Source organism: Giraffa tippelskirchi, chromosome 4, assembly GCF_054371585.1.
Source record: "Giraffa tippelskirchi isolate mGirTip1 chromosome 4, T2T-mGirTip1v1.2.pri, whole genome shotgun sequence".
NCBI lineage: Eukaryota > Metazoa > Chordata > Mammalia > Artiodactyla > Giraffidae > Giraffa > Giraffa tippelskirchi.
In genome coordinates this window covers 48486372-48513407 of record NC_137278.1, presented here as the reverse complement: position 1 = coordinate 48513407, position 27036 = coordinate 48486372, and the positions used below count along the sequence as shown (strand labels likewise).

The following is a 27036-nucleotide window of genomic DNA, read 5'->3' as shown; positions in this document are numbered from 1 at the left end:
GCCCCCGGGGGTGATTCTGTAGTGGAGTGTCTCCAGGAAGACATCTCTTCATGAGCAGTTTTTTTCTTGACTCCCTAAAGGGAAGACTTCTAGCAAGTTCCATTGGCTTGTGTGGCATCTCACTGTCCTTTCTATAATCAAGTGATCCAGGAGCATCTGGATCCTGGCTCTGGTGTGTATGGGCTCTCTCTCAAGGGCTCCTTCCATCTGCCATTCCTATACTCTTAAGCATTCTTCCTAGTCAATCCCTTGTTACTCTTATCGAGCTAATAACTCTTCACGTTAAACTTTCTGTGCTCAAACTACTGTGTAGCTTCACTCTATTACTGGACAGAATGATGCCTCCTCTACTCTTTAATGTGGGCCAACCTCTTTCCAGGGGGTTCCCTGGTGGCCCAGATGGTAAAGAATCTGCCTGCAATGCAGGAGACCCAGGTTTGATGCCTGGGTTAGGAAGATCCCCTGGAGAAGGAAATGGCAACACACTCCGGTATTCTTGCCTGGAGAATTTCATGGACAGAGGAGCCTGATGGGCTACAGTCCATGCGGTCACAAAGAGTCAGACATGACTGAGCGACTGACACTTTCACTTTCACTCTTCACAGCCTCTTTCCACACCCTCCACTCCTAGCTCTCAGCTTCAAGCTTGGGCTTGTGACCCCAGCCTGTTCAATCTGGTTCAAGCAACTGATTCAGGAAAACACAAATCTCATTCTGTTCACTGTGACCCATTCTTAAGCCCCGTCTTTCCCAATCACATCGCCCTTCTTCATATTATCCTGAATTCCCCAACAATACATTTGGTTGAACTGACCTCATCCTTGTCTTGCGGGAGTGGTGAGGGAGAGGAACGGTGTTGACCAAACTCAGAAATCAGCATGCCCCATTTCCCCTCTAAATAATTAACTCAGAGATATGTATCTGATTTAGAGACCAACAGAACCAACAAGCTTGTGGAACCTTTATTTGAGCTTCTAAGGAAGAGAATTTCTTCTTTTTTGCTATCTTTAGTCTAGAAGCATGTAATCATGAGAATGTTTTACAGTACCTTGAGATTATGAGAAAAGGGCCTACAGAGAAGAGTGTTCTTCCTGAGAAAACATAGAAACTGGTCCTTGTCACATATTTGTACCTTGATCAAGCTCTGCCTGAAGCTAACTGCCTCTGGATTTTCAGTTTGGTGAGTCAATATATTTCCTTTTTGAAAGACTAAGTTGGGTTGGGTTTATGTTATTTAAAAATGGAAAACTTCCTAATTATTGTATTTTCCTTCCCGATGAGACCATAGCAATATGTACAATTTTCCCAACATGCACTGCACTCTTTCTTAATGTCTCCCCCACTACCAGCCTACAAAGTTTTAAAGGCAGGAGCTGAGTCTTATTTACCTTTGAAGTTATGTATTGTGGCACAATGTTCTGCACACAGTAGTCATCCAATAAGTATCTCTTGAAAGGATAACTGAATAAATAAATAAATTCTAAACAACTCAGCTGTATGAAGTTAATGCCATGACAGCTCTGATGAAAAATGCATGCTAAGAATGTGGGCAGTAATTTAAACATTTACAGTTAGAGACAAGGATATTTTATACTAATTGCTTGCTGTTATTCAAACATAAGAGCCACATTATGTGCAGCAGAAATTAAAGCAACATTGTAAATCAACCATACTACAATAAAAAAAAAAATTTTTTTTAAACCATATGAGAGCTGCAGGAGGAAACATAAGACTATTGAGAAATAATGTTATTGGGGATTCTCTAGTCCATTTGATGCTAATGTTACAAAAAAGTATAGGTAATATTAAATCTACCCCCAAAACAACTGGGCAGCAGCATTATATTTGGCCCCTGGTAGTCTCAAAGATAATCTGAATTTTCTGAGAAGTTTAGTAAAGGGTTGTGTTTCTATGTTGCTGTTGGCTTTCCAGGGAGAAGTTCTGAGACAACTGAGAACATCATTATTCCAGGACTCAGCTTGAGTACAGAAAAAAGTGATTGTTTCCTCTGACACACACACGTCTAGGTGAGTCTGTGTGTAATGTCATCACCAATGCCAAGAACTGAACAATAGAATCTGATTACATTCATTCGGAGACTAGGGAAAATAAATATCGCTCTTCTTGATCACTGATTGAAATGCGAGACACCCTTCAAAGTGTGAAGTGTCACGTCTCAGCCTAACACACTGACAATGTCAACTGATTACAGGATACACCAGGTGTCTGCAGGGAATCACTCACCAGCAACTTCAACAATGCAAGTGATTATAATTCAGTAGTTTTTAATGATATCTGATGTGCAAATGATTCTTTTAGCTTCACTCAGGAACATCAAATTCCCACTTTGGCGATAACTCAGCTTTGAACTACATGTCACTCACTATTTCATCAGTAACTTTCTGAATTCAAAATAACTACAGTAGCAAAAACCTTTGATGGCCATATCGAATCCTGAATAAAATATATTCAAGAGAGCTCAACATTAAAGCACACATGAATACTTACAAAATAAAGCAACTAGCTTCATATGAGCAGTTAGAATATCTACGTGTGTGTGCTAAGTTGCTTCACAGTCATGTCTGACTCTTTGCAACCCCATGGACTGTAGCCCGCCAGGCTCCTCTGTCCATGGGATTCTTCAGGCAAGAATACTGGAGAAGGTTGCCAGGCCTTCCTCCAGGGGATCTTCCTGACCAAGGGATTGAACTTGTGTCTCTGATGTCTCCTTCACTGGCAGACGGGTTCTTTACTATTAGTGCCACCTAGGAGGCCTGGTTATATGAAAAGATGAACTATAGCAGCATAAAAACTTAAGTTTACAAATGTAATTTCAAGGCAGCAGAATGTAAAAACCTATACTCTGCCAAATCACACAATCTCTGTAGAATTCCCAATTCTTGACTCGATTTGAATGATTTGCTCAGGATTCCTCAATTTGCCAACAATTTCTGCAGAACAGAAAATGAAGGCAGGCCTTTTAGGAGAATAAATGGACTCTCCTTCATCTACTCAGTGAATTATTGATGCAAAAACATGGAAACAGGTTTCTGATAAGAAGGCAATTCTGTCCATGTTCCTGTAAGTTACTCAGAAACAAGAAAATAAATCAATATCTGGAAAGAACAGCAATAAAGTTTTGGCACATGGCCTAAAAGATAAAAAGTAAAATATTATCTGTAATGCTCAAAGGTAAAATAGCTATACAGTGGTTAACATGGCCGGAAGCTACAGGACTCCCTATACTGTATTAATTAATGTTCAGATCCAACAGAAAATCAGGTTACTACTTTATTATCATTAGGAATCACCTGCCACTCTTTTGCCCATCTATGTTCTATCATCCATTTGCTAAAGAAATTCACTTTTATTTGGAAGAAACCTTGATAATGGAACAGATGATCATTTCTAATCTGCTGCATCAAAACAGGTAATGATATTTCCTTCATCTCACGTGTGTGCTCAGCTGCTCAGTCATTGTCCGACTGTCTGCAACTCCATGGATTGCAGCCCACCAGGGTCCTCTGTCCATGAGGATTTCCCAGATAAGAATACTGGAGTGGGTTGCCTTTTCCTTCTCTAGGAGATCTTCTCAACCCAGGGATCAAACCCGCATCTCCTGTGTCTCCTGCATTTGCAAGTGTGTTCTTTACCACTTAGACACCGGGGAAGATCCTCATCTTGTTAAAAACAGATAAATAGATGCTGCTGCTGCTGCTGCTAAGTCGCTTCAGTCGTGTCCGACTCTGTGCGACCCCATAGACGGCAGCCCTCCAGGCTCCTCCGTGAAAGTGAAGTCGCTCAGTCATGTCCGACTCTTCACGACCCCATGGACTGCAACCTACCAGGCTCCTCTGTCCATGGGATTTTCCAGGCAAGAGTATTGGAGTGGGGTGCCATCGCCTTTTCCGAAATAGATGCTAGCAGACTAATTTGTTTATGAAAGGATGTGCTGCTATGGAAAAAACAAAAATGCTAAGTAGAACTGTATACTATGTCTATTTGCAATTAATTGTTGACACATTGTCTTTTTTACCTGGTTGGAGCACTAGCCCCATGACACCCTGATTGACTCAGTGAGAACACCAGAATCTGCAGTTCCTCACTGACGCCACAAGAGGGCACCATTCCACCACTACTGTCCCTGCAGCAGTTATACTCGAGTACAAATGTGTTATTTAGTCTTACAATTATTTTTAATTTTATTGCTGACAGTCTGACAGGACTACTTAATATTGCTGGGTTGACCTTTCTATATTTTGTGCTAAATCTTTTTTTTTTTTTTTAACTTCTCTTAATCTGCTGTGTCGGGAAGAGGATATAATTGACTCTACATTAGGACAGGCTGCAGTGTGATACTACCAGCGACAGCACTGGTCAAAACAGACGGATAAAAGGCAGTATTCCAAGCATCAACTGGTGCCATGCAGCACTCTACAGACCCAGACTTCATGAGCACCAGCCACATGCGGGCCGTTCAGGGAAGAGTATTTTTTGCTTTCATCACTCCCCAGAAGGGGCAGAAATGGCTTTCCACAGAACGTGCATGCATGCATGTTCAGTTTTGTTCAACTCTTTGCAACTCCATGGATGGTAGCCTGCCAGGCTCCTCTGTCCATGAGATTTTCCAGAAAAGAATACTGGAGTGGATCCTCCTCCAGGGGATCCTCCCAAGCCAGGAATCAAACTCATGTCTCCTGCATCCCCTGCATTAGCAGGCAGGTTTTTTACCACTGAACCACCTGGGAATCCCAGCACAGAGAATGCTAACATATAAGATGTAAAGTTAATTTCCTTAGGCCCAGTCCTGTTTTCCTTGTAGAAGAAGATGGTCCCTCTGGGGAAAGATCTTTCTTAGAATGTGGCTTTTGAAGACTAGGCAGGTTGTAAGAGAAAGGTAAGAAAACTTTTTCTTCAACACACTTCAGAACAAAATCATCTGTAGCCTAAAAGACGCACATAACTCAGGTAGGGCTGCAGGAATAACAGCCAGCACTGTGGCCTGAGACTGGTTCCAGAATCTGACAATGGTGACAGGTGCCACTGACCAGACACTTACTTTGCACCAGACTCTGTGATAAATGCATCATAGGAATTTCCCTCTTGAGAGCTTCCCACAGCTCTGAGGGCTGCACTATCATTAGCCCTCATATCAACAGATGAGGTGTCTGAAACCTGAGGTTTTATTTTTTACATTATATATACCCATGGGCTTCCTAAATAGCTAAGTTGGTAAAGAATCCGCCTGCAATGCAGGAGACCCCGGTTCAATTCCTGGGACAGGAAGATCTCCTGGAAGAAGGGACAGGCTACCTACTCCACTATTCTTGGGCTTCCCTGGTGGCTCAGCTGGTAAAGAATCTGCCTGCAATAAGGGAGACCTGGGTTCAGTCCCTGGGTTGGGACGATCCCCTGGAGAAGGGAAAGGCTACCCACTCCAATATTCTGGCCTGGAGAATTCCATGGACTATGCTGTATAGTCCATGGGGTTGCAAAGAGTTGGACATGACTGAGCGACTTTCACTTCCACTTTATACACATATTTATTGAAAAACAGTTGATTTATAATGTTTTTAGTTACTGCTGCACAGCAAAGGGATTCAGTTGTACATCTTTCTTTATATTCTTTTCCATTATAGTTTATCGTACAACATTGAATATAGTTCCCTGTGCCATCTAGTAGGACCTTGTTTATTCATTCTATATATAAAAGCTTACATCTGCTAACCCCAACCTCCACTCGGTCCCTCTTCCAAGTACCCTCTGCCTTGGCAACCACCAGTCTGTTCTCTACGCTTATGAAGGTTTTATGTGGTGGGTTATGACAGGCTGGCAAGTGGACATCAAACACGAATACACCTAGGCTGTCTGACTCCAGTGGGCAAAAGGTTGAGCATAATGTTACACTGCCCCTCAATATCCTCTGAAGCAGGTAGTCTCTCCACATATTTCTCACCTCATCCAACTTGCAAGAGCCTTTCCTGGTTTCTGAGACCTTCTCTCTGGGGGCTTCCAAGGTGGTGCTAGTGGTAAAGAACCCACCTACCAATGAGGTAGACAGGTGGGTTTGAGGTGGGTTTGATCCCTGGGTTGGGAAGATCCCCTGGAGAAGGGAATGGCCACCCACTCCAGTATTCTTGCCTGGAGAATCCCATGGACAAAGGAGTCTGGCAGGCTACGATGGTCTACAGGGTCACAAAGAGTCAGACACTACTGAAGCAATTTATCAGGCACACACTCTGTGGGAGAAAATTCCCAAGCAGGTTCTGCTGTGTCCCTTGGCTCCTCAGGCACCTGCAGGGGAACCATGAAGAGCGAGTGACACCTGCTTCATGACCATGTGACCCATGTTGAGGATGCTGGAACTGGAGGCCTTTTACAATATTGCAGAATTTATACAAAACTTGGAAATCCTGGCTCCTGTATTGGGGCCAGCCCAAGTAAGGCCCTGCCTAAGAATTTTTGACACAGAACATTTGTGCTTTTGGAAATTTCTCAGTGAACTCCCCGACTGGACAAATATGAAATGGAAAGTGAGGTAAGAGCAGGTTGACATTATTCACTTTCTATCTCACCTGCCCCCTCATTGTTCATTTCATGGGAAAAGAAAATAAGAAGTTGAGGGAAAGTAATAAGCCAAGAATGGCCAGACCTGGGGGAACTAAGCCAGCAATAGGTTGGTTCCCCAAAAACAAAAGTCCATGGTTCACATCCCATCATCTAAGGACCGTGAGGTCAGTGTAGGGTTGGTGCCAATAGTCCAGGAATGAAAGCCACAGCAGGCATGGAATAGAGAACTTTTAGGCAGAAGCCATGTTCCTAAGTAACTGTTTCATCATCAAAGAGTAGAATCATCCAAGAGGGACCAGAAGCCAGTCAGCAACTAGCAAAGAGAGCAAAGTCTAGGAGTCATGGGCTGCAAGGGCTGCACATGACCCTGAAAAATGTGTGACCAGGGCATGTGTCCACTTCCATTAAGAAACAGAAGGCTTCACTGGAACCAAGGAATCCTGACAAGCAAGGGACATATGATGGGGTTGGTGGGGCACATGTGCACCCAGAGACCCAGTCCAGGTGTGTGAGATGAAAACTGATGCAACAAGATTGACTTTAGTAAACAGTGGCTTCTTTTCATTGCCAGACTAAGGGAGGTTCAAAGTACATGATTCTAGAAAAGGGCAACGGTAGAGCAATTAACAAAATAGAATGTACCAGGATCTATACTAAGGTGGGCAGAGGTGGTCCAGTGGCCAGCTGCCTAGAAGAGCTGTGTGCGTGTCCCATCACTCGGTCATGTCCGACTCTCTGCAGCCCCACAGACTGTAGCCCGCCAGGCTCCTCTGCCCATGGAATTGTCCAGGCAAGGATACTGGAGTGGACTGCCTTTTCCTCCCCCAGGGGAACTTCCTGACCCAGGGATCGAACACAAGTCTCCTGTGTCTTCCGCACTGGCAGGCAGGTTCTTTACCACTGTGCCACCAGGGAAGCCCCTAGAAGAGCTGGCCTGGCCTGAATTACTACAGGGACCAGCGCTGCTCTGAATCTCAAGACAACACCAAGGTGGGCACTCCACACGAGGCCTCTACAGCCTGAAAGATGCACAGTTTTGTACTCCAGGAAATAAGGGGCGATTTAAACTCCATGTTTTGAGAGAAGACAATTCAAGTAAATAGTCTGTATCTTTGAAAAATATATTATTGAGTATAAATTGAGTATTAGAAAAATTAGGGGCATACCACTTGGGTGAGTAACCAAGCGACTCTGTGAGCAGTGACACATCGTCAGTCTAGGTCAGCACAGTACTATCCACGGTCAATACCACCATCCACATAAAGCGTATTTTGATAAGTTCTACATACGTACAATTTTCAGATGAGACAAAAGCCTCATGACGTCCGCCATGTCCGCCAGGATGAGCAAGCGGGTCACAGCAGATAGCAGAGCCCGAGCCGCCCGCACCATGGTGCCGCGCTTCACGGACGAGCATGGGTCATCCGCAAACTCCGAAGAAGCGATGCGCATGGTCTCACCTGGAAGGCAGACACGGAGACACACGTGGGTAGACAGGAAGTTCAGAGGCCGGCAGTCACAAAGATCTGTGGAGGGGTAATCAGAGCTCTCACTGCAAAACCACCCTGGCCAGGTGGTACCAGCTCCCTCAGTGAGGCGGAGATTTTCAAGTCAGACCCCTCAGTGCCCCCAGACAGGTGCTGTGGACAAGACCCAAGTGTGAAATTATGTTTTTAGCATCAGTAAGGAATATGTTTGATTCAGTTTGTCTAAGAGTTGAGATGAATTTGCCCGACCTGAATCATTCTCACTCTCCAAGTCCCTTGAAACCAGTGGTATTTACCAGGCTAGTTGGTTTCTGACAGCTGAAGAATAAAGCTAACAGCTCCAGAGGGGAATGAAACTAAAGACTTTGACCTAGTGAACTCTGTTCTCTTAATTGAGTTAAACAGACAATAATAGACTACAGAGATAGCCCGTGCATGCAGCTCAGTCACTCAGTTGTGTCCCACTCTTTGCGACCCCACGGATACTAGCCCTCCAGGCTCCTCTGTCCATGGGATTCTCCAGGCAAGAATACTGGAGTAGGTTGTCATGCCCCCTTCCAGGGGATCTTCCTGACCCCAGGGATCTAACCCAAGTCTCCTGCATTGGCAGGTAGGTGTAATTCTGTAATACAGAGAACATTTATGAGACAATTGAACCGATTCAGCAAATATTTATTAAGCACATACTGGTAAAAATTCTCTACCAGAGTCTGGAATTGCAAAGGTTACTAAGAACGCCCTGGCCCCAGGGAGTTCACAGTCTAAAGAGGACACACATTGTAATTACATACTTAAAATATGGAGATTACATGCCATCATAGACATATGATAAGAATGAAGGCAAAAAAAGAGGAGGAAGCGATTAACTCATTTAGTGTGAGGCTGGGCAGGGCGGGGTGGGGGGCTGGGGGGGTGGGGAGCTGTCAACACTGATGGCCTTTGAAAAGCCAAGATGTGTTCACCTGGAAGATGAGGTGGGCAGGGCGCCTGAGGCAGCATGAACACCAGGAGGTTCCAGAACTTGGAGAAGGACGCTGAGCCCAGGGAAATGCAATCGCCTGAAGGTCACAGTGAGTGAGGGCTGTAGGCAAGAGAGGAGCCAGGGCCTGGGACACTGGGTAAGAGATTTGGACTGTGGCTTCAGGAGGAGATGACTTCACAGATTTTTATTTAGGCCACATTATGTAAAACAAACTGGAGGGGTCAAGACTTGTACAGAGAAAATAGGCAAATGCAGTTACAATCTGAGAGAGCAGATGAGGACATAGACCAGAAAAATAGGAACGGGATCCAGAGATAAGATCTGTATCAACGAGATGATGAAGGGAAACATGAAGAGATGATGGAGAGAAGCAACGGATTTGGGGATTAATTACATACGGAAGGGTTTCCCTGACGGCTCAGAGGTAAAGAATTTACCTGCAATGCAGCCTATGCAGGAAATCAAAGTTTGATCCCTGGGTCAGGAAGATTCCCTGGAGGAGGAAATGGCAACCTACTCCAGTTTTCTTGCCTGGAAAATTCCATGGTCAGGGGAGCCTGACAGTATACAGTCTAGGGTCCCAAAGAGTAGGACACGACTGAGCACACACATGCGACATGTACGGAAACCAGAGAGGAGCTGGAGGTAGTGGTGAATACAGACCCACCACAATGGACTGGTACATATTTGCACAAAGGGACTCCAGGAGTGGGAAACAAAGGGAGGTCATTAACTACGTGAGACAGGCTCCATGTTCATGGGGTGGATGTCTACCCATGGTACAGAGAAGTAGGAAAAAGCATAATGGAGCTTTACACAGCAGAGCATACACAGGGGCACCAATGTTTTGATAAACCAGAAGAGTTCATATGACCAATGATTCAATTTAGGATGACACAATTCACTCAATGTCTTATTTACAAAATGATTAATTATCATCTGTTCATCAAAACTAAGCTCATTTAAATAGTCAATTGTTTCAATGAAAGTCTGTGCATCCTAGCATTTATCCCAAGATATGAGGGAAAACAAGATACACTTCTCATCATTTTAGGGCTTCCCTGATAGCTCAGTTGGTAAATAATCACCTGCAATGCAGGAGACCCCGGATCAATTCCTGCATTGGGAAGATCCCCTGGAGAAGGAAACAGGTACCAACTCCAGTATTCTTGGGCTTCCCTTGTGACTCAGCTGGTAAAGAATCCACCTGCAGCGTGGGACACTTGGGTTCGGTCCCTGGGTTAGGAAGATCCCCTGGCAAAGGGAACTGCTACCCACTCCAGTACTATGGCCTGGAGAATTTTATGGACTGTATAGTTCATGGAATCACAAAGAGTCGGACACGACTGAGAGACTTTCATTTCACTCCCTCTCATCATTTTACAGGCAAAACAAAAGATAATGCAATTTCCTCAGTGTTGTAGTTACTTAAACCCTCCTTTTTGAACTTAGGAAATGTGGGTGTGTAAGGAAATATATTGTGTGGCTGGATCTTTTAAAGAGGCTACCATCTATGATATATATATGACACAGTTGTACAGCTTAGTCTTTATGTCTAGGCACAAAGAGCTTGAAATATAACAACAACATGGGAGAAGATTAAAAATTTATTATGATACTGGTGAATTGTCAAGGTGTATGGCCCTAGATTGTGAAGTCAAGTGGGCCTTAGAAAGCATCACTACGAACAAAGCTAGTGGAGGTGATGGAATTCCAGTGGAGCTATTTCAAATCTTGAAAGATGATGCTGTGAAAGTGCTGCACTCAATATGCCAGCAAATCTGGAAAACTCAGCAGTGGCCACAGGACTGGAAAAGGTCAGTTTTCATTCCAATCCCAAAGAAAGGCAATGACAAAGAATGCTCAAACTACCGCACGACTGCACTCATCTCACATGCTAGTAAAGTAATGCTCAAATTCTCCAAGCCAGGCTTCAACAATACGTGAACTGTGAACTTCCAGATGTTCAAGCTCGTTTTAGAAAAGGCAGAGGAACAAGAGATCAAATTGCCAACATCCGCTGGATCATCGAGAAAGCAAGAGAGTTCCAGAAAAACATCGATTTCTGCTTTATTGACTATGCCAAAGCCTTTGACTGTGTGGATCACAATAAACTGTGGAAAATTCTGAAAGAGATGGGAATACCAGACCATCTGACCTGTCTCTTGAGAAACCTGTATGCAGGAAGCAACAGTTAGAACTGGACATGGAACAATAGACTGGTTCCAAATAGGAAAAGGAGTACGTCAAGGCTGTATACTGTCACCCTGCTTATTTAACTTATATGCAGAGTACATCATGAGAAATGCTGGGCTGGAAGGAACACAAGCTGGAATCAAGATTGCCAGGAGAAATATCAATAACCTCAGATACGCGGATGACACTACCCTTATGGCAGAAAGTGAAGAAGAACTAAAGAGCCTCTTGATGAAAGTCAAAGAGGAGAGTGAAAAAGTTAGTTTAAAGCTCAACATTCAGAAAACTAAGATTATGGCATCTGGTCCCATCACTTCATGGCAAATAGATGGGGAAACAGTGCAAACAGTATTAGACTTTATTTTTTGGGGGCTCCAAAATCACTTCTGATGGTGATTGCAGCCATGAAATTAAAAGACGCTTACTTCTTGGAAGGAAGGTTATGACCAACCTAGATAGCATATTGAAAAGCAGAGACATTACTCTGCCAACAAAGGTCTGTCTAGTCAAGGTTATGGCTTTTCCAGTAGTCATGTATGGATCTGAGAGTTGGACGGTGAAGAAAGCTGAGCTCTGAAGAATTGATGCTTTTCAACTGTGGTGTTGGAGAAGACTCTTGAGAGTCCCTTGGACTGCAAGGAGATCCAACCAGTCCATCCTAAAGGAGATCAGTCCTGGGTGTTCACTGGAAGGACTGATGCTGAAGCTGAAACTCTAATACTCTGGCCACCTCATTGGAAGAGTTGACTCATTGGAAAAGATCCTAACGCTGGGAAGGATTGGAGCCAGGAGGAGAAGGGTAACAGAGGATGAGATGGCTGGATGGCATCACCGACTTGATGGACATGTGTTTGGGTAGACTCTGGGAGTTGGTGATGGACAGGAGGCCTGGCGTGCTGCAATTCATGGGGTCACAAAGAGTCGGACACGACTGAGCAATTGAACTGAACTGAACTGATGGCTCTAGAGGCCTAAATAAACTTGAAGGTAGAGGTTGGCAATTAAGAGATACATATTCATCACTTTTCTGCCTTTTGGCTAAGATCAAGTGAAGAGATACATATTCAATCCAATGGTCCACAGGCTTAAAGAAATATCCTCTCAGCCTATTCCTTGTCCCTAAAAAAAGGCTACGTAGATATCTGTGTGGTGGGGAGAAAGTTACCTCATTCTCACTCTATAGAGTACAGCCAGAAAAAAACCTTATATACCAAGGTGAATCTACTGAAATGTTGAGAGGATCACCTTGAAGACTAGACATAAATGCAAATGGTATTGTTAATGGATAAATCAATGGCTGCTGGAAGGGATCCACTTATTCAAGGAAGGGAGAGATTTTTTTCTGCAGGTGAACCCTAGGGAGCTACACTGTTGATCTCAAATTCTTCATGTTAAATTGCTACGAGCCATCGCTTGGGTAAGAGTGGACCATTCAGGCAGGGGTCTTCTCAGGAAAAAAGAAAGGGCCCTAATAAGAGAGTCACACCTCCTTCCAGCTTGTGGAGTAAACATGCCTAATTAAACTGATTTTCATACAGAGAGTGATCATGAAACAGGAAGGGGACAGAGTACAACCTTTAAAATAATAACATAGCCAGAGGACACAGCATAAACTAATTAGAACCAACTAGGCCCAATGGCCGATTCAACTTCTACTTGACCTTGAGCCTCAATATAAGCTCACTGTAACACACTCCAGGCACCCAATGGTTCTAATATGCATGCTCAGTCCCTTCAGTCATGTCTGACTCTTTCCGACCCTATGAATCACAGCTCGCCAGGCTCCTCTGTCCATGGGATTCTCCAGGCAAGAATACTGGAGTGGATTGCCATACCCTCCTCCAGGGGATCTTCCCAACACAGGGATAGAACCCTCATCTCATTATGTCTCCTACATTGGCAGGTGGGTTCTTTACGCACTGTGCCACCTGGGAATCCTGAAGATTCCAACGATGACCAGAAAACATCAAAAGTGGGTGGTGGTCCAATTCCTGGAAAGTCCCACTCCTTCCCCAAAACAATGGAATTCTCTTCCTACTCAATAGCCTATGAAATTGCATTGCATGCATGCTCAGTCATGTCTGACTCTTTGCAACTCCATGGACTATACAGTCCATGGAATTCTGCAGGCCAGAATACTGGAGTGGGTAGCCTTTCCCTTCTCCAGGGGATCTTCCCAACCCAGGTATTGAACACAGGTCTCCTGCACTGCAGGCAGATTCTTTACCAGTGGAGCCACAAGCTCCACCTGGGAAGCCCACTGAGTCTGTGAAATTACCCACCCTTATAAAAACTGACAATCCCATATCCTGGGGTCTCTCGTTCCTCTCTTTCTATCTGAGATGGCCCACATTCTGTCTATCGAGTATGTTTCCTCCCTGAGCAGACCTTCTTTCTCTTTACTATGACTCACTCTTAAATTCTTTCCTGTATAAAGTCAAGAACCCACACATGGAGGCTGTCCCAAGGACTTAGATGTGACCTGGGATGTGACCATCCTTTAGCTCCCCACTCTCTTTTCCACAACAACTCACTTCATCCAGATGCTGACTGTTTGGCCAGAAACACTGTCTCAAAGTCCAGGGGGTGACACTCAGCAGTATGGAGCTTTCGGGCAGAGCTAATCAGTGTGGGGGCCACAGCAGGTCCTCCTGGGAGGAGCTCGGAAGATGTCCATGAGAGAAAAAATGAGACCCAGAGACAAGAGACAGGAAGAGATCCACATTAGTAAATGTGACTCTGCAAATGGAAATATTATGCTAAATTCTGAGATTATCCTCAAATAAATGATAGACCATTTAATCCAATTTAAATTAAAACTAAAAGCACAGGTGAAGCAGATACAAATGACTTCATGTTTTTAAAGGTTTCAAAGGAAAGGCAAACTGAAGTCAGCTATAAATTTAATTCATTTTACATCCCTGTAGTTTAAGGATTACTAAAAGAAAACGGAAATCTATATTACAAAATGATAAGAGAGTTTATCAGAATAAAATCAGCTATTCACTCGGGAACTGCTTTTTCCATACAACTAAAATATTTAGCTGAGAAATAGCATGTGTGTGTAGGAGCAGGAAGGGAGCAATGAGGGGAAGACACCAGAATTGCCTGTTTCTTTTATATACACTCTTGTATTCAAGCTCATTAACTTGATTATAGACCTAAGGTCAGAGCAGGGCTTCTGTGATCAAGCCTCTGATCCTCTAAAGCCATTACAACCTGCTGGAAAGAAGGAAAAACAACATCTTCAAATAAGTGACTTAGGGGAAATAGTAATTAATATGAATATAGTGCTTCTATATAAAAGGATATTTTGTAAGCATTATTCTAAAAGCTTTACATATACTTAGCCATGAATTAAAAGAGAATCTCTCTCTCTCTCTCCCTTCACATGCTTGCAGGCAGATTCTTTACCACTAGCGCCACCTGGGTCTTTCAAGTAACAAAGACTAAGGTCACATTCTGACTCCTCTCCAACCATTTCAAAGTTTGTAAAATCAGCAATTATTCAACTTCTGTGTTTTAGTCCCTTCAGCTGTACAACAGGGGTGAAAATAATAATAGCCACCTTGTAAGACTGTCATTAAAGATAATCTATTCAAAGCACCCAGCATAAGACCTTACCAGTAATGGGCATTTACTCATTACTGGATAGCAAGGAGATCAAACCATCAATCCTAAAGGAAATCAACCCTGAATATTCACTGGAAAGACTGATGCTGAAGCTGAAGCTCCAGTATTTTGACCACCTGATGCAAAGAGCCTACTTATTGGAAAAGACCCTGATGCTAGGAAAGATTGAGGGCAAGAGGAGAAGGGGCAATGGAGGATGAGATGGTTGGATAGATGGTGTCACTGACTCAATGGACATGAGTTTGAGCAAATTCTGGAGATACTGAAGGACAGGGAAGCCTTGTGTGCTGCAGTTCTTGGGGTTTCAAAGAGTGGGACACAACTTAGTGACTGAACAACCATCACAATAACTCATTAATACCATAAGCACCACAGCTACCACTTTCACTGTGATCCTCTCCCATAAAACAACAATAGTTGGTAAACTCCTGGTTAAAGATTTGAAAGTGCCTTTTGTGGCTGATTTCACTGCTTGTGTACACAGTAATATACAAGCAAGAAAACACCTGCCTGATAAAATTATATTACATTGAGGCAGACTATATACCCTCCTGCCCACCCTCAAAGAAGGTATTGGTGCTCAGTTTTCAAATTGGTGCTTGTTTTGCTTCTTATGCTACCCAACTGGAGGAAATGGGAATGTTGCAAGGCTCCTGTAAAGCAAGAGTCACAGTCCAAAAAATGGTGATTACCCTTTTGCCCAAATGCAGTAGAAGACCATACTCTTGAAAACAGTAAATGGTGATGTGCTAAGCTTAAAAGAAAAATGGAGTTCAGAGAATCAATACTGAATTCAGTATCATTTAATATTTTTATAAAGTAAAGAGAAAAGAAATTGATAAACACGGTCAATTTAAATGTCATTGTGCAGTAAAAGTGTTTTGAAATAACTGCACTATTCAAATGTATAATTAAACTAAACTAAATGTTGTAAGTAAACAAAACCTACCATAAGCAAACAAAACTAATATAAGTAAAGCAAATAAGCATGCAATAAATTGTTTTTTTATAAATCCCAAATTTCAATAACCCTCTATATATAAGGCAAATCTCTCTGTAAGTAGCATACTGATGACTTCTTTATATTAAGTCAATCGATGTTTCTGTTGATCAGTGTCTTTATTGTCCTACAACCATGATTACAAATCAAAACCCACTGACATGTCAGTAGACTGATACATAGTACTTGTTAGTTGAAATGTAAGTTCAAAAAAATCTGTTAATGTGATGAGGAAGGAAAAACAATACCACAACGTGCATCTTGACTGAATAGCAGAAATAATATTATTATCAAAAATGCTATCATCTAATCCTGAATGAAAAAGGTAGGCTCACCATTCCAACAATGAAAATATACAGGACACGGGTCTATTCTTGCTTAATAAGATTGCTGTTGTTCAATCACTAAGTAATGTCCAACTCTTTGAAACCCCATGGAATGCAGCACATCAAGATTCCTTGCCTTCACTATCTCCCAGAGTTTGCTCAAACTCATGCTCATTGAGTCAGTGACACCAGCCAACCATCTCACCCTCCATCACCCACTTCTCCTCCTGCCCTCATTCTTTCCTAGCATCAGGGTCTTTTCCAATAATTTGGCTCTTTGCATCAGGTGGCCAAAGTATTGGAGCTTCAGCTTCAGCATCAGTCCTTCCAATGAATATTTAGAGTTGGTTTCCTTTAGGATTGACTGGTTTGACTTCCTGTCAAGGGACTCTCAAAAGAGTCTTCACCAGCACCACAGTTCAAAAATACCAATTTTTGGTGCTTGGCTTTCATTATGTTATAACTCTCACATCTACACATGATACTGGAAAAACCATTGCTTTGATTATATGACCTTTGTTGGCAAAGTGATGTCTCAGCTTTTAAATACACTGTCTAGGTTTGTCATAGCTTTTCTTCCAAGGAGCAAGTGTCTTTTAATTTTGTGGCTGCAATCACCATCTGCAGTGATTTTGGAGCTCAAGAAAAGAAAGTCTGTCACTGTTTCCATGTCTCCCCATTTATTTGCCATGAAATGATGGTACCGCATACCATGACCTTAGTTTTCTTGAATGTTGAACTTTAAACAAGCTTTTTCACTCTCCTCTTTCACCTTCAAGAGGTGCTTTAGTACCTCCTCTCTTTCTGCCATTAGAGTGGAATTATCTACATATTTGAGGTTGTTGATATTTCTCCTGGCAAACTTGACTCCAGCTTGTGCTTCATCCAGCCTGGCATTTTGCATGATATACTCTACATGAAATTTAAATAAGCAGGGTGACAATATACATCCTTGACGTACTCCTTTCCTAAATTGGAACCACTCTATTATTCCATGTCTGGTTCTAATTTTTGTTTCTTGACCTTCAAACAGGTTTCTCAGGACGCAGGTAAGGTGGTCTGGTATTCCCATCTCTTTAAGAATTTTCCACAGTTTGCTGTGATCCACGCAGTCAAAGGCTTTAGTGCAGTCAATGAAGCAGATGTTTTTCTGCAATTCCCTTGCTTTTTCTATGATCCAGCAGATGTTGACAATTTGATCTCTGGTTCCTCTGCCTTTTCTATACCCAGCTTGACATCTGGGAGTTCTCGGTATACGTACTGTTGAAGCTGGCTTGAAGAGTTTTGGAGCATGACCTTGTTAGTGTATAAAGTGAGTACAACTGTGAGGTAGTTTGAACATTCTTTGGCATTACTTTTATTTGGGATTGGAATGAAAACTGACCTTTTCCAGTCTTGTGGCCATTGCTGAGTTTTCCAAATTTGCTGGCATATTGAGTGCAGCACTTTAACAGCATCATCTTTCAGGATTTTCAATAGCTCAGCTGGAAATTCATCACCTCCACTAGCTTTCTTTGTAGCAATGCTTCCTAAGGCCCACTTAACTTACTAAGATACTGTTTTTCTTTTTTTAAGAAGGCAGAATAGGAAGATGGTGGTGGTGTGGGGATTTAATGTCCAAATTCCAGAATTTAAGAGTATATTGTAGGATATCATGCAACCTAAATCTTAGCAGGTATGACCTAAAAGACAGGACCTTCTGCCTCCCTAAGAAACCATTCCAATTTGAAAAACATCTAACTGCTAAATTTTTTTCTTCAATTATTTTGGTCTTCACTATGTTCTGAACCACACAGAAAAATCTAGTCCTCTTTCCAAATCTATAAATCTTGAGAGAATTTTTTGCAATGTCCTTCATGGAGAAATGAAATGTCAAAACATACATCAGCCATTGCCTAAGAATTAACACTGCATCTAGATTATGAAAATGACAGCTTGCATAAAGAAGTGAACAAACAACTCCCCTTAGTTTTCCAAATGTTAAGTACATACTAATTAATCATTCAAGTTGGGATGATTAGTTTGCTTTTATACAAACTTTTATGCAAGTTAATAGAGTAAACATAAAAGGCACTGTCAATTAGCTTTGGAGGGAACAAGTCTGGTTTCTGGCATGTTGTGAAAACAAATGATAAGACAGATAACAATTGACAAGTCACTGGAAAAGGAAGTGGCAATCCACTCCAGTATTCTTCCCTGGGAAACTGAATGGAAAGAGGAGCCTGGCAGGCTACAGTCCATGGGGTTACAAACAGTCGGACACAACTGAACACGCACACACCACTCTAATCTGTTTCATGATCTAAATTACTACCGATATTTGAGAGATATTAAATGTGAGCCCATTGGTGGAGTCCAATTTCTTAATTTCAGAGGAGAAAAAGCATGTATCAAGAACCTTATATGACATACCCGAAGTCACACAGCCAATTAATGGCAGAGTTCAGACCAGAAGCTGGGTGTCTTGACTCTTAAACTTGGTACAATTTACCACAATAGTCTTTTTCCTTGAAAAGCTATTTTTGTATGGTTTCACAGATTTGAACTGTGTAGTTAGTCCACATAAGTTATAACTTAGTCTATATAAGTTTTTTTATACCAGTTCGGATGTCTTGATTCTATGATTAGGTGCAAATATATTTGTAAGTTCCTATGGTTTCTCAATAAATACTTGTATCACTGATTTCAATCAGCTTAGATATAAATACAAAGAAAAGCAAGTATAAAAGAAGCACATTGTATAATCTGAATTTTAGAGGCTGCAGATGAATAAACCATGTTTGAAACTGTTATACTGTAAAATAACAAGTCAACTTAACTTTTTCTAAAGTAGTATTTGACTAAACAAAGCACGGGAACAATTCTTATAATGAGAAAAGTTGATTAAGGATAGAAAACTCTATCACACATTCCAAAATTAGAAACAAAACAAAAAAATGTTCCAAGTAATTGCTATCATGAACATGGTAAATGCTGCTTTAAAATTACAGCTTAATTAAGTTATATTTTAAAAATACCTCATGGAGAAGACTGATTTTCTTCACTAGTTTGAGGATGGAAAAAAAAACAACAACGAATGATTGGATTCTAGGATTTAAATGGCACAGTCTATGCTTTATTTACTGAACTGCCATTGATTTTCCAGTCATAACAGAGAAATGACAGATTCTTAAATGTGATTATAGCCATGTGTCTTCTTTATTATAGCCACATGACTAGAGGCTTCCTTGTCACCATCACTCTGCCTCCTATATTAAGAGAGCTCACAGAAGGACCACATCTAAATCAACATCAGGATATCAATTATAATAAAGCCCAGCTAACAAAAATATATTTGTTCAGTGGGAGGATCTGGCAATAGGCAAGGAACGAAATTGATTTAAGGTAATTCAAAATCCTAAATTCAAAAAGACAGACTGCCAAAATGTGCTAATCAAAGCTTTCTTCACTTCTGTGATCAATAGCTTTTCATTGGGGTCAAGACCGATCTCACACCGCCTTCTCTCCTTCCAGCTCAAAAGTACATTTTTAACATAAGTGAAATAAGGTTATAACAAACATAAACCTTGAGAAGGAAAAATGTCCCAACAGGGTGACATGCAGTTTTAAGAGTGAGGGAAATCTGGAGGGTTGGAGACTAGCCGTCCAGTCTGTATAGGGCTTCCCTGGCAGCAGTTGGTAGAGAATCTGCCTGCGATGCAACAGACGGCCTGCAATGCAGGAGATGGGGATTCAGTCCCTGGGTTGAGAAGAGCCCCTGCAGAAGGAAATGGCAACCCACTTCAGTATTCTTTCCTGGGAGATCCTTAAGTTTGTAAGGGTAATTCCATGAGCATATCTGTAAATGTATGCGAAGTGTAGAAAGGGTCATATATCATTTCATTCATCCTTTTATTCATTCAATAAGCATTTATTAAGCTAGGTGGTAGATATTTGCTAGGTTCTGGATATTCAAGATGAATTCACAATTCCTGCCCTCTCCTTTACTAGCATCCTGATCTTTCTGACAGATTCACTAACAAAGATCATCTGTAGAATATCTGTAGAGAAACACCCACTGATCAGGCATTTGGGAATTCTAGACAGAAGTCACATTTTAGAGAGCTGGGATTCATGAGTATGTAGAAGGTGCTTAGTCAGCTATTATAATAAGGAAGCGTGGTCAAAAACTATGTATGTATATGTGCACATGTATCTATACCTATATCTAGAGAGAAAGATTAAGTTTGTCATGCTTTATCCCTGCCATGTGTAGCTTTTAGCCATGACTCTGAGAGATGGCAGACCAGTCACACACCGATGACTTCTCTTCTCCTCCAATCACTATTAGATTTCTAAAAAACAAAGAGTGTGGGTGAGAAAGATGTGGACACATATACTCTTCATCATTAGTTAGTTTCTCAGCCTTATATTTGTTTCCCTTGTGGCTCAGCTGGTAAAGAATCGCCTGTGATGTGGGAGACCTGAGTTCGATCTCTGGGTAGGAAAGATTCCCCTGGAGAAGGGAAAGGCTACCCACTCCAGTATTCTGGCCTAGAGAATTCCAAGGACTGTAATGTCCATGGGGTTGCCAAGAGTTGGACACGACTGAGCGACTTTAACTTTCAGCCCTATATTAAGCAGGTCTTGGTGAACAGAAACATTTCAGGGTGCCTCTAATCTCTTAACTTCAAACTCGAAATGAAAAGTGGGTCTGAGGGGACTAGGACTCAAGCTCTGGGAACTGGTGATGGACAGGGAAGCCTGGTGTGCTGCTGTCCATGGGATTGAAAAGAGTCGGACACGACTGAGCAACTGAAATGAACGGAACTGCATTCATTTTTCAACTAGTATTTCCAAAGGAAAGAGATCCCATCTGATCACACTAGTTTCATGAAATTGAAGATAAATACAGAAAGAGAGATGAAAGGATCAAGATTACAGGAAGTCAATGAATATTAACTTTTTCTCTCCTTCCAATGGTAGAATAATGTAGGGTCTCCAATTTGTCAGGAAACATAAGACAAATTATTTTTTTTGATTTGCTAGTTAATATTTCAAGTAATATTCTCAATATTTTTTTCTTAAATCCCCAGAACATTGTTTCCTATAAAAGACATAAAAACTCAAAGCAAGGTTCCAACTGTTATACTGAAAAAATTCAACTAAATATACTCTTTTCCCTGTATTCCCAGACTTTGTGGATACTTTTGTTGTGGACACATTCTCAGATCCTCTTGCCAGTCCCAGGGTCCTTCTGCCTTTGTTGGCGCTCTCAAGCAAAAGGAGCCCCATTCTGTGCCCCTTAATGATTATTTCCTTCAAAGTTAATGTGAAAATAGTGATAAATTACACTGTATGTACTGGCCAGTGAATGCAGGTGCCCAGTTCCTTGGTAAATATATTTCTCATTACAAATTAATAAACTCACACTGGGAGTATAATTTAACCTCCCCTGTAGATCCTCCTATAGGAATAGAATATTCTGGTCATGCTGACATTAGTATTTCATTCTGTATGGCAGCATACTAAAGATTAATACAGTAATACGGATTTTTAAAGCAAATACACATGGTTGTTTAATTCTCACATCATTTACATAGTATGAAGATGGAATGATGAACCAGCAATTGCTGTGGGGCACCACTGGGAGGTATCTGATTTGTGATAAGTGTGGGAACTGGTTTTGAACAATGAACGGGAGTTCGGTTTCAGCTCCTACTCTGAACAGCAAGTAGCTTTTCCCACCACAAAGAGTGTGCAGGAAAAATTGGGAAAAGAAATGTCAAAGAACCTATAGATGTGAAGAACTTATTTTATGAGACAGAGAATGGAAGCATTACTAAGCAAACCCAGACATAAAAAGCAAAACTCTAAACCACTGCCAGATGGTATTCAAGGCTATGAAATAAGAAGCAGGCCACCTAGCTCATTGGACAGGGGGCAATGGCAGCCAAGCACACACAGAGTTCACCATCTAGTCACACTTGTCCAGGGCTGGGCAAAGACAAAGGCCTGTATAACTCAACCTTTAGAGGAGGCCTTATATAAACAAAGAGCAATCAGCTATATTTAATCTTCATAATCCTGTGGGTTCAATGATTTTTAAGACACCCATTTGTTAGCTCCACACAATTCCATGCTAAAGAACCTTTTCAGGTATGAATGCGTGAGGACACACAAACATAAATGCCCACCGAGTGTGTCCTATTTAAATACTTTAGTCAAGCTTTGGCAGAGAGAGCTGGCAAAACCAGAAGATGCAAACAGTTATAGAGTTTAGCCTTAAGGCTGCTTCTGCTTCATGTGCCACACATTACAATCACATTTGTGAATCCCCAAACCTAATATTTTCAATAATCAACAGATGCAACTAGAGATCATGTCCAAAAATGGAAGCATTGTAAAAACCTATTTTGCCCAACTCTGTGTGGATCTGTTCAATGTTAATTAATGTTGCCTCCTCACTTCTAGTTACTTTTCACTCATCTCCCTCTTCTCTAGAAACTAAGAATACATGACTAAATGATCCCAAGAACTCCTTCCAATTTTGTATACTATGATGCAAAAAGTAATAATAGCTATTTATAGAATACTATGTACTGGGCACAATGTTAAACACTTTACATTTATGATCTCACGATGAGGTGAACAACATTACCTTCATTTCAAAGATTATAAAATCATGGCTTAGCTTAATAAGGTTTATTAATTTGTCCAAGGTCAGCTTAACACTAGGAATTGAATCTGAGGCTAATGAACTTAGAAGTATGTGATCTTAGTAACCTGGAAGCTCTAAGTTAAGGGTCTATTGATGAAAAGTGAAAGTGTAAAAGTGTTAGTTGCTCAGTTGTGTCTGACCCTTTGTGACTCTATGGGCTGTAGCCCACCAGGCTCCTCTGTCCATGGAATTCTCCAGACAAGAATACTGGAGTGAATTGCCATTTCCTTCTCCAGGGGATTTTTCTGACCCAGGGATCAAACTCAGGTCTCCCACATAGCAGGCAGATTCTTTACCATCTGAGCCAACCTAAAACAATCTAATGATGATGATGATGATGATGATGAGATTAATAATTATAGCTAATCTTGACATGGTGCTTATTCAGTGTCAGATACCGTTCTAAGCACTGCATCTTACTCATTTAATCCTAATTAAAATCCAACAAGGTAGGTACTATTTCCATTTTATAAATGAGGAAACTGAATTACATAAAAATTAATTTGCCAAAGGTGAGAAAACTTTGGATAATGGAATAAGGCTTTTAACCTAGAAAGTCTGGCTACACTGTTTAGGATTTTACCACCTCTAAGATAATGCCCATGTCAAGCAAAACAATAAAACAATAAAAACCAATAACAAAAATGTTTTTAGCACCAACAATAGTGGTAAATTATTTTGTGGTAATATTTTTTAAACTGATCTTTTAAATAATATCTAGACACTAAAATGATGTCCTCATGCATTATTATTTTTTTTTTCTCATGCATTATAATTTTAAGGAGCTGGGACAAGAATTTGAGCAAACTCCAGGAGATGGTGAAGGACAGGGACGTCTGGTGTCCTGCAGTCCAAGGGGTCATGAAGAGTCTAACACAACTTAGCGACTGAACAGCATCCAAGAGGCAACTTAAATTATGATAGGATGTATAAAACAGGAGCTGCCATGGAAGAAGAAGGTCCTTGTCTCTCACTATAAAATTAGACACCTTAGCATTTGTGCTTGTCTTGATTCATAGATGTCCAATTAACAATACTGTTATGTTGTGATCAGACTCCACTCCTTTTTTTTGCTAATTAGAGACAACTTTAGAACCTTCCTTTACTTGAAAATAGAACTGTCCAAGAGTAAGCAAAAACATCAGACTTTGCTTTTAGACTGCAGAGTGTAATGCTTTACATTGTGATGATGCCCAGTCAAAGTTTCTGCATTAAGACTGGAGACATATTTAAAGGGCTGCTAAATGTGCATGCAAAGATCACATATTAGTTTTCAAATGCAACCCACGTTAAAACAGAATGAGAAACCAGCAATAATCATCTATGGAAATTAGGCTGTTTTCCAACTTTTATGCATTATTTATGCCAAGTCATTATGGACTAAAAGAAAGAAAAAAAAAGAACTAATAGTTCAGTACATGACAGATTTGGTTAGTCTTTTTGAATTATCACCATCTTGAAAAGTAAAGATTTAATATTTCCCACTATTAATTGGATATCAACTACCAGCTCTTTTCAGTTAGAATTAGAGGCACCTCTTAATTTTAGGCTTATTAACCTTCACACATGAAATCTAAGAATAAAGTAAAAATGTTAATAGTATTAATATTCTTATAGCAAAATATTAAGTAACAAACTTACCAGCAGGATAAACTTTTAAAATAATTGTATTTTTCTTTGACAGCATACCAGTAAAGAAACTTGGCTCAGACTTCTTGAATTTAAGTCCTGGTTCTCACATTTTTTTCTTTGTGTAACCTTAGACAAATTACTTAACCTTTCTAAGACTCAATAGTAAAATTAATAAAATAGCACCCCATGTCACAGATACATGTAAAAATAAAATGAGAGCATATAAGAGACTGAATACCAAGAAATGTATCTCCAAGACACCTGGAAATGCACATGAAATACAGCAAATATCTTTATAAATGGAAAAGCAATCTCTGAGCCAAAAAAAAAAAAGAAACAGAAATTAGCAATCTTGAAACAAAAATGTTAAATTGATTCTGAAGCACTGACAACCTTAGAATCATTAAAAGTTATTTAGAAGCTACATTTTAATTGCCACAGATGGGACATAAGAACGTCTTGACCCTCAACAGCAATAGATATGCCATGTTTTCTACCTAAAATAAAATTTAGAAACTTAAAATGCTATATCAGTGAAAATATTAACTAGAAAATAAATGTGTTCTCTGGCAAAGAGAAATTATACAGAAACAGGTCTGTCTCTTTCAGAAAAAAATCATATAGTTTCATTTATATTTGATAATGATAGTTTATAATCAGTGTTTGTAAGAAACTCATTTACACTACCTGCATAGACCAGGAGCAGAGATGTTATTTTAAAAATTAATTTCAGATTGGTGGTGTGTGGTGTTCTTGTCAGAAGCAAAAGCAAATGTTTTTTGGAAGGAAGCAGAGGAATCCTTCCAACAAGACTTCATTAAAAAGTGAGTATACAGTTCAAAATTACAGAACACTGTAGATGTGCTGAGTGGCAGGATTAATTATCTTAAAGAACTTAATAATTAAGCTAAAGAAATTAATGATTAAAGAACTTCAGATAATAGAAGCAGAGGGAAATTATATATGTAATAAATATTTTAAAATACTTATGGTACTAGAACAAGAATTTGAAAGCATGAATTAAGGACTATGATTCTTTGAACCAAATATATTTTTTAATAATAGATATTAAATCTCAAAGACAAAGAATAAATAAAAGTTTATATACAACTAAGAAGAAAATCTGTGAATTGGAAGACTGCTAAAAAAGTTAACCAAAAAAGGGGCACAAAACCTAGAGAAATAGAAGATAAAGAAAAGAAATACATAGAGAATGTAGAGAAATTTTCTAACATAAGTCTTCTCGGTTGTACATTGCATGTTTGGCTTCCTGAATCAGGCAATAAATAGAGTGTAAAAAAGTCAGTATTTGTGAGATAATGGCTTATAATTTTCCAGAGTTGAATAATACATGAATACTCTGATTCAGGAAGCCAAACATACACCAACCAAGATAAGCAAAAAGATGTCCACATTTGATGACTTCATAGTAAAACTGAAGGAAATAATGTCATAGTAAAGATTTTAGTTTAGCTACAAATAAAAAAAGAACAGCTACAAGATAATGACAAATTATATTGACTGCATCATATTCAGTGGCAAAATGGAAGCAAAAAGACAGTGCAATACATGCTGAGAAAAAAATAATAGGCAAACAGAATTTTATGCCTAGCTAAAGTATTATTTAAAATGAGATTAGGACTTCCCTGTGGTCCAGTGGTTAAGACTTGATGCTTCCACTGCAGGGGGCACAGGTTCCATCCCTGGTCAGGGAACTAAGATCCCACACGCCATGCAACGTGGCCAAAAGTTATTTTCAAAAATAAAATGAGAGCAAAATAAAGACATTTCCAGAAAAATATGAGAAAGCTTACTGCCAAGCACCTTTACAAACTAAAGAAATCAGTAAATGTACATATCATGAAGAACTAGGATTCACAATAGAATGAATTTAAAAGATTAATGAAATAATATGCATGAAAATCTTAAAATAACCTAATTTGTAACTAACTAGCCCAAAGGAAAAAATTTTAAATGGTGTCAAACAGTAATATTAACCAGTGATGACCGTACTAGTGTATTTTCTAATAAAGATGTCTAATAGTGTTTTATGACCTCTAGTTCTTAACTTTCACCTTTTATTATAATATTAGTGATAACTCATTTTACTAACATATATATGATTTCAATATCTCACTTTGTGTCTTTATCTAAATGTAATTCATGACAAAGTACTACTTATTTGATCTCATCAGTATTTTAAACAATTTCACAGTCCTCTCCATTGCCAGAGCCACTGAAAAAGTGGAAAGTGAAAGTGTTAGTCGCTCAGTTGTGTCAAACTGTTTGTGACCCCTTGGGCTGTAACCTGCCAGGCTCCTCTGTCCATGAAATTCTCCAGGCAAGAATACAGGAATGGGTAGCCATTCTCTTCTCCAGGGGATCTTCCTGAAACAGGCAGGGAGATTCTTTACTGTCTGAGCCACCAGGGAAACCCCAAGAATCCTAATCAAATTCTCAGCTCACTACCTATGATCTTATGGACATAGTTTGAGCAAACTCTGGGAGAT

At 40.4% G+C, this 27036-nt stretch overlaps 1 protein-coding gene across 4 annotated transcripts in view; it reads right to left on the bottom strand.

The window, feature by feature from the left end:
- Positions 1 to 27036, bottom strand: part of CTNNA2 (catenin alpha 2) — a 1291223-nt gene that overhangs the window by 870196 nt on the left and 393991 nt on the right. For all 4 annotated transcript variants that reach the window (XM_081596598.1, XM_081596599.1, XM_081596600.1 and 1 more), the window contains one exon: positions 7864 to 8030. In XM_081596598.1, the coding sequence (XP_081452724.1) occupies positions 7864 to 8030 (167 nt within the window). The remainder of the gene's footprint in view (positions 1 to 7863; positions 8031 to 27036) is intronic.